This window comes from Opisthorchis viverrini (genome assembly GCF_000715545.1).
Source record: "Opisthorchis viverrini unplaced genomic scaffold opera_v5_62, whole genome shotgun sequence".
NCBI classification, from domain to species: Eukaryota; Metazoa; Platyhelminthes; class Trematoda; order Opisthorchiida; family Opisthorchiidae; genus Opisthorchis; species Opisthorchis viverrini.
Window position 1 is genome coordinate 788,832 of NW_008751718.1, and position 8,951 is coordinate 797,782.

General features: G+C 43.4%; 1 protein-coding gene across 1 annotated transcript in view; it reads right to left on the bottom strand.

Moving 5' to 3' along the window:
* Nucleotides 1-976: 976 nt before the first annotated feature.
* Nucleotides 977-8,951, bottom strand: part of T265_04006 (hypothetical protein) — a gene marked incomplete at both ends in the record, with an annotated part of 52,653 nt that continues 44,678 nt past the window's right edge. The window contains 5 exons of the mRNA XM_009168624.1: nucleotides 977-1,591; nucleotides 4,532-4,815; nucleotides 4,908-5,003; nucleotides 5,055-5,222; nucleotides 6,220-6,690. Coding sequence (XP_009166888.1) covers nucleotides 1,474-1,591; nucleotides 4,532-4,815; nucleotides 4,908-5,003; nucleotides 5,055-5,222; nucleotides 6,220-6,690 — 1,137 coding nt within the window. The remainder of the gene's footprint in view (nucleotides 1,592-4,531; nucleotides 4,816-4,907; nucleotides 5,004-5,054; nucleotides 5,223-6,219; nucleotides 6,691-8,951) is intronic.

Genomic DNA, 8,951 nt, shown 5'->3' on the forward strand with positions numbered 1-8,951 from the left:
GAGGAACAGTTTACCAGAACTCGATTACTGCACCTACCTGATGAGCCTGAACAAGCATGAAACCGCTCGCTAGCTGTCGTAGAGTTTTTAGCAACTATATAAGTAGTTCCTTCAAGAAAACAAGCTGTTATCTCAAATATCTTGTTAACTGAAAAAAGTTGCCCTCTTTGTGCAACACACTGAGTTGCGGATTATCCTGAATTAGAAACTCAGATGGTTTTCGCTAGCGTCTTCCTTAAAAATTAAATGATTTTGCATTTCGCGAGTTTACCGTCAGCTCCATTTTCTAGAACTTCCGTGGAACTAGTTCTATGGTTGTGGTTTCCGCGCGAGAATAATTCTCAAGATTGCCCACAAACAGAAAACTGCGAGTCAGACACCGAGCGGATCAGAATGGACAGTTTGGAGAATAAATTGGCGGAGCGATGTAGTGATGAAATTGAGTGGAAATGAAGATTGCCGACAGCTTAGCAGATACCGAGAGGAGTTCAGTATGCCGGGAGACTCAGACTTTGCTCGTTTTATTAAGGCATACTTGGTGATAGAAACAACCTTGGGATGGTTTTCGCTTCGATCTTCTCTTCGACGTTAGTGATCTCGGTGACATTTGGATGGGTTTAAGGCGAAAACTACTCAGAGGCTTCTGATGAGTCTTGTGAGATTCCCGTTGAGAAGACCACTGCGTTAAAACTCTTATGTGCCACGACAACGAATGCAACCGAAAAAGTTGTCGGCTGCCTAAATTGTTGTGGTATTCCAGTGCATGACAAATTACTCAGGACAACTTCCCAGTAGTTTATACCCGTATTGACAGATGAAATGGCGCTGACAACAGACCTGTGCCAGTTGCTCAGTAGTTGCCTATTTAACAAAACGTGAAAGGGATAATGAAAAAGACAGCGTCGTCCCAACCACTTCATGAATAAACAGTTTCGCAGCGAGAAGTTAACAAGATATGTTGTATTATAGTAGTGGACATGTGCAACGACCCACTACAGAAATAATGCACAAGTGCACAAGGAACGTTCAATGACCAAAAGTAGAAAAATAGCATTGTTCAGCTTTGGGTTGAGTGAACCGAAAACCACACATCGGAGGAGATATGGGAGCATTTGGAGGTAAGGAATGTGAGACCTAGACCTTGGCATGTAACTGGTAGAGCGAGATGATATCTGTCGGTGCTAAACACATTTCTCTTTGAGTAAGAATTCGGGAAATATATAAATGAATAGAACCAAGAGTTTTTGGTAGTGGCGTTTGAAACGAAACACGCTGGTGCGGCGCTTTACAATGGCGGAAAGCCGTGCAGGCCACCACCAAACAGCCATGGGTCAAAAAAGGAAATTGGCAATAATACGGTGCAAAATATGTTGATTGTGCGAATAAATTAAAACGAAAAGTATATCGTTCGCCAAAAAAATCAGCGTGAGGACGGATGGACCGGAAGGGGGTGCGTGGAAAAACACGGGGGTATCAGATCTCGCCTCGACGTAGTTTATTCGCCAAACGTCGAAGATCCTCCTCTGATGGTGAATCCTTAAAGTCGTTTAGAAAGTCCAGAACTTGACTCTTTGGAGTGATATTGTAGTGGCTAAAATGAGATGACCAAATAAGAGCGGATTTAAGGTATACATGCAGAAAGACTGAAAGATGATCTATCGCATTTAATTCATGTGTGAAAACATCCAACCGTTGTATTCGCGCCTCCCTGGGCGAAAAATGGTAGACTGCACAAAAAATAGGTGTCCTAAAACCCGAAAACAGAAGTAACGAAATGTTCAAGCCCCTTGTCTCCTCGACCTAAATATGGGAAATTGAAAAGTGGAGCGTAAAGCAACTGCAGGTCTGAACATCGGGTTAAAAGTAATTGACTATTTGAGACTCGTCGGTGTCAAACTTAAATGAACTGACCAATATACAAGGGTTTGATTACTTACAAGCACCAAAGACGCCAGTGAGTGGATAGACCCATATAAATGCCGTTAGAATTCACTTAGCCGAGAGGATGAAAAAAACTTTTGACTGCCTGCCCCGGGGACTGGATCGACTTTGGGATTACTTATGTAGGCAGTGAAGAGAAATATGGGTGGTACAGTGTGAGAAAGAGCCTCAATGAGCTGACCATGAATTAGCGGCCACACACTCCGTGCCTTTAAATCGAGGAGGAGCCGTCCAGGATGTCACGTGCGATATTCGTTCATTGACAGACCTTGAGTGACAAGATTCAGCATCCTTGATTACATCTAGAGTTAATTTACTGGTGATAAACAGTATGTACGAGATACTAACACTATCAGTTACTTACATTCATGTCACTATCGCAAAGGCCAGCTTTCAGAGACGCATGACAATGACGAAGTCTTCAGAAATCGACAAAGAACTGATGTTACCAGGCGTAATATGGTGAATATCTGCTCAGTGGTGGGTCGCTTATGAAGTGAGCCGACCTCCCACAGCTCGAGATCATTCGATGCCTAAGGCGCTAACTTATTGACCGAAAGGTCCGTGGTTCAAACTGAACGTCGGCATCCCAACTAAGCCTGCCTAGGTTTGGGTAGGTTGACAGAATCTCTCCTTCGGATGGCATGGCACATAGTCACCAAAAGGGTGAACATTATTGTTACTATTAACATTATTGTCATCAGTGTTATTACTTGGACACTGACTCGTCTTAACAAGGTGGCCTAAAGCGTTGGCAAACATGGTTTACTGGCTGCAGACGGAAATTGACATGACAAGAATGAGCTACTTGTTGACCCAACAACACGAAACCAGATGGGTACGATAGACATGAAAGTAAATCAGTAATTCGACCCAATTAGTGCACCAAGTCAACTTGCGGCTACGCACAACTTGGGGAACACGAGTGACTCATATCGCCTGTGAAGTAGAAAAAGTAAACAAAAAACCTGTAGCCAACGCATCAAGACAGCTAGACCGAAATTTGGCATCGTTTTGTAGTAGTCGCAGAGCCGTAGACGGTGAAAGTGGCTGGAACTCCTTAAGGTTCAACCACGTTAGGAAGGCCAACTGACACCATCCGCCTGAATTAGGGTAATGTTCAGAGACTAAGTATTTTTTCACCAGGCCACCGGTAGCTCCATTTCTATCGAAGAAGTCGATTGAGAAGTTACAGGTCGACAGTGATCCACAGTGCATTATTTGATAGCCTCGAAATATTTACACAAAACAAAGAGTCAGATGCTGTCCAAAAATGAACCTGTTATGCGTAACAGCATCAGGATTCAGATTTTGATGGCTTACAGCATGTGTCCTCGGGTTAAGTGGGCCTAACGGAGGGAGACTGGGGTCACGGGCTAAGTGCGAGGTATCCAAAAGAGGCCTTTTTGTCAGCTCTCAGAAATCAGAAAACGGCACTCTACCACGGGTTACGCCAAAATCCCGAGAAAGGAGGAAGCCAAATATGGGAAAGTAGGGCTCGCCTAAATAAGTAAGAGCCCAGGTAGATCCCAAACGCGCATTCTGTATGTTGCAATAGTATGGAGCGGGCCTGCGTGTTTACGTCTCTGGGCCCACAGGCTAGGGAAGCCATCCACAGTCACGTGTGTCAAACTTCTAAACTACTAGCTTCGGGAAGGGTCCTTTAAAAATTCCCGATACACGTGGTCTTATGATTCTGACTGTTAAATCAAAGCGTAAGAGTTCAGAACCTAAGCCATATATTCTCCAAAGGCCTGTGGATAAAACTCACGAGTCAAATATTCAAGATGAGGTGCTTCAAACAACCCTTATTCTTTAGTTCAGTGCAAACGCAAAGCAATTTCTGCAGGAGCCTATGGTCCTTCTCGTCAAGTAACTCTGAATCCAAATGGTCCCTTACCAATGCAATCCACCTTTACAATCTCCATCAATGGCGTAAAACTTGCAGCTTGCTACATCATAAAGCAAAAACTAAGCACAAGATTTTAGCTCCGCGGCATTTCTTCAGTATAGCTGCGTTTAATGTCCCCACAGTACTCCTACTAGGACAAAAGATACCCAATGCGTCGTCCACTTAACGTAATCCGAATTAATTCTGCCTTCCAGTGACTTACTCCCTAATTTATGTGACCAAGAAGTACTGACTTGTGGTGTCAATGACGTTGAAATCGCAGGAATATGAGGGCCATCAACACTCTTCCCCACCGAATTTCGAAGAACAACCAATACGTGATCGAAATGGCTGCGTCTACTAGAACCAACACTCAGCTACTATTTGCGAAACTCGTCATAAGACGTTGAACGCCTATCACAGGAAAGCCACTGTGCATGTACGCAAAACACATACCTGGAGAAATCCAGCAGCGAGTTTTCGACGCAATGCAACTGAGTTGCCGGTATATGGAAAGATCAATCCTCGCTTTCATCAAGAACGGTTCCAAAAAGGCCTAGGAAACTACCCATGTTCATGGTATTTAACTACCTCACAAAACTATACCGGAGGTGCTTCATTCTTGGAATCGCATGGCCACGCTTAAATGATTTGTTTTCAAGGATACGTTTTTGCATGCACAAAGCCTGCACCACTTACGCTTTTTCTGGATCCATGTTCTCCTGTTTCACGATAAAATGTATGATCAGGAAGTGTTTCCAACAACGCCAGAAGTTCACTATTGGGCCATGCTCAGGTTTATGGATATTTTCCAGGGAGGGAGGAGGCGATGAATGGAACAATGGATTCCCCTGAGCTAACACGATTAAATTTTGCATCATCAGGCCAAGGTACGGAATCAGCGGAGGCGTGGCAACTTCCAGTTCACGGCGATACTTTGAGAAATGAGGCGGTTGCATGTATGGTTTCACCAGGTTCAGGCGCTAGAAACAGAGCAGGGAGGAGAACAGAAAAATCAAATAACTGTTGATACCACTGGTGACACCATCGATAAACAGAAATCAAAGTGACTCACGGCGTGAGTTTTCTTGGAAAATACGTTATCAGGAATAAGCATGAACGAGCAGAGTATAGATAAGTAGCTGCTGAAATTCTGAAGAGTATGGAGGTGCTGCAAAGGAAGATGAATGAGCGTTTCGTTTTACTAGAAATTTCGCATTACCTCCATCACGTCCATTAGTTTGTTCGCAATTTTGTCACGATCACTCGCGGGGGCACCAAGAATTTGATGGGTAGCCCAGTTCGACAGAGAGGAAAAGTGCAGGGCACAGGCCGAAACACTTGGTGCTTTTCCACGTTCCAAGTTACGTATATTCAGCAATTCAGAAATCTGTGAAAGGCAGACCGCAAAGTCATTGTTAGCATCATCTCTGGAAACAGTGTGAGTAGTTAGTCATGAACGAGATCCCAAGGCGAAGACAAAACTACACTTACGAATGACAGAGCAATCTGTCCCACCAAGAAATGTATCAGGTACGGAGTGAGGTGTTTCTAAACATATAGGTCTCTAAAAGTTCAAACTACATAGGAGGAATGACTTCATCGAAAAGAAATCCACAGAAAAAGCCGCGACACCATCATTTAGAAAAGAAATGCCTGGCTGAGAGCCAATACTTCGACGCTGCCCGAGAGCCCGATCGGGGAACATGAAAAAAATACAAAATATATGGTTGGATCATGGCCAAGCACAGACGACAGTGAGGAGGTGGTATACCCCGGGTTAAAAGGCAACAGCAGAGCTTGATCTAAACAAATGGGTGCCTACAACAAACAGACGTTTGATGATCACATAGAGGCCAGTCTGGGTGATTTTTGACCCACAGGAATTTTAAATCCTTCCCGGTGAAAGGTGATTTTGTAGTTTTATCGTTCCTGCATTTGAGGAAATATGAAGCAAGATGTGCATCGATAAGAGCCGGCGCGCATGGTTACGGCCTCCATGCGGCCGTAATTTGCACCGGGTCCGTTGATTTTCTTTCCAAAACTACTCAGTCATTAGATTTCAGCACCGTCAAACTGTACTTCCAGTTGCAAGTTAGATAAAGTTAAATTCATTCTCGACTAGGCTTCCATCTCGGTTGTTTTGAACGTCTGAAGGATTAAGTGGCCCCAAGAAATAGGCAAATGTTTATTTGAGAAGCTTGTGGTCAGAAACACAGTAAAGCAGGATTTACCGTAGCTTGTTACAAGCTAATTCACATCAATCCACATACATATACGTCATCCATCTCGTGAACACCATGGTCATTCAAACAAAGCGTTTTTCATTCGTTTCTTGTAGGACGTGGTTCTAGAGGAGTTCAAAACCACGACAAGAAATTACTCACCTGGATGCGGGAGTACTTTTGTGCTTCCAGAAAAGTCATCTGTTCAGCAATATCCTGAGAAGAAAAGGATAGAATATTGGGTTCGGGTGGTGAATCCTCGGGTGGCAATTTGCTGCCTCGGGCAGTAGGCTCTAATGGAAGTGGTTTGGCCGATCCATATCTTTCAGGGGGCTTCGGAGGAGCCACCGTTGGCGCATCTTCCGAGTCTGAAGCAGCGGAGATGGACTCGGTTGGTGCAGAATGTCCATTGCTTACATCTGGTTCAGGTTTTTGATGCAGCGTTTTTTGCTGTTCTTCCAAAAGTGCTTGAGCTTGTTCTTCTTGCTGACGTTTCTGCCAGGCCAGCTGGTTTTGTATATTCACGTCCAGGTACTTGGCTAGCGATCTGGCCTTGTCACTTATCAAGGACTTTTTGAATTTCATCAGTTTACTTTGAAGCTCGGGTGTGAGGTCTTCTCGTAGTCGAGAAACCTAAAGGAGAAAGCAAGATCTCACAGTCATTTTCATTCACTTATTTTAGCTAGACGGGAGAAAATGTAGAAACTCAACCACATTTCGGGAATTTTATGCGTTTACCATTATTCGTGACGCTGAGTCGATCAAGAATAAATGAAAAGATTTTTTCCTAAAATTAATGTGGCACTATGTCTTTCTGGATAACCGACAAGTGCGTTTCAGGACCTAAAGCGACACGTCGACAGTATGACAAATGTAGAGGAAGAGATGCAATTTTAACTAAATGAAGCGAAGTAACAAGGTGACAGTCAGTTCACTCATGCGACCACCTGATAACCTACACGGACTAAACGTTCGTTTAAACACACCCTACACAAGCATAGAATGAGGCATGTGAAAGGACGAAACCACTCTCCATCGACTCAAGTAGACGGACAAGGTCACATTCCAAGTTGGCCAAAGGTAACACTAGTAGCTAAACGGATGAATAATATGGATTCATAAAGTCTCAGCATCGAATTGAACGAGCCTTTAGTATCCATTCAATAGTTAAATCAATGTGAATAGATACGTTCACTATAAATCCATAACTGGCACGCCTCCGAATTTTTATCTGGACAGTTAATTATGTTGTGGCCAAAGGTATGACTGCATACATGACAGTACACATTCCTCACATGCTATTTCTTACGGAGTTCCGAACGGCTATTCGTCCACTGGGTGGCATCCTGAGGTAGAAATTTATATAGTCCCCAGAATCACTTCCCTCTAGGGAACCTGCTGAATCATAGATAATTTATATTAGGGTAAAATGGTGCGTGCATGTATTCCATCTTTCAAGTGAATTATGCTCTATTGGTTGGAAGTCTCTCAACAGAGAAGAGGCATAAAACTACCGGAGAAGGTGTTGTATATTGGCATATCACGAAATTCAGGAAGGAACAGTAATCCCTCAATCAATCAATTTTAACGGTTTTCGCAAGCTAGTTTCCATTAGCGGCACGAATCGGTGCTTTGATTCTTGCTGCAAGTTGATAAACCACATCGACGAATATATGTGAATAAGAATCAGGCACAACGAGAGTTTCGATAACTGATTCCCCATTAAACAGTTTGGTTACCTCATTAGGACAGACGGAAGACATGTTGTTGACGTCGCCCAATCATTTTACATTTCTCAAAAACAGTATGTTGTCCGTCAGTGTGCGTGATCTACAAGCCTCATATAACTTCTCGTCAATAATTAAGATAAGTAAAAACAACAAAATCATTTTCTACCGTTGCCAAAAGCTTTGCAAGATCCCATTTTTTGCGTTTGGAGGTAGTTATTTTTCAATGTGTCAAGAATGATGGAAAGAATTCCGTTGCACCCACTGATGGATCCTCCTAAGGAGGACAAAAGGCGCTCGTGCGGCTGAGTTCTGTAGAATTCCAGCACATGTTTGAAGAATTTAAGATCGTGGATAAGTACTTAATCAAGTCCACCGCGAGGCTTGGTGGCTAATCAGGTGTAACAGTCAGTTCATCTTGAACTAGTTGATAGCTAATTCGGTCAAGATCCGGACGCGGAATCATAATTTGCCGGCTGCGCAAGATTGTCGGCGGAATTGTGGTACGGAGATTAACAGCCTGACAAAATAAGACCCCTTGTTTGGCCTTCACATGCATGTCAATGTTTGCGAAATCTAATATCTTTGATAAGCCGTCGAAACTGTTGAAATGCTGCAACAATTGAGTGCCAGTTGGCGCATTTACGCGTTCTCCTTAGGCAGTGGCGAAACGTTTTCAGACAAATTTCCATGCTCAGCAAACGGATCAACTCCCACCTGGTCCAAAGCCAACAAGTGCAGCCAAACTACCAACATTCAGGTATTGATTGAAACCCATTTTTACGCCTGAGTGAAATCAACCATCTGCACAAGCTGGTCGGAGGATGTCAGAGAGCCTAGAAAATTCAAACAAAGCAATATGTGCCCTACCCCCTGGACCCACCGGATAAATGCAATCGTGTAGATGAGTCCGGCACTTTTGATAAAAATAGTTTGTTTTTGATTTTTCCTTTGAGATACGCTCCTCTATAGCGATGTTGGGAGCTATCAATATGATTCAGACCCGATTCCTGTTGAACCCTGCGAATTTCAAAAAAATTCGAGGAAACTCATCATCATCATCATCATCATCATCGACAGCATGACATCAGTGTTCAACACCGATGCTTCACTGCCGTACAACCATGACTTATTTGAAAGCCTTATTGTGAAGAAAAGAATAAAGGT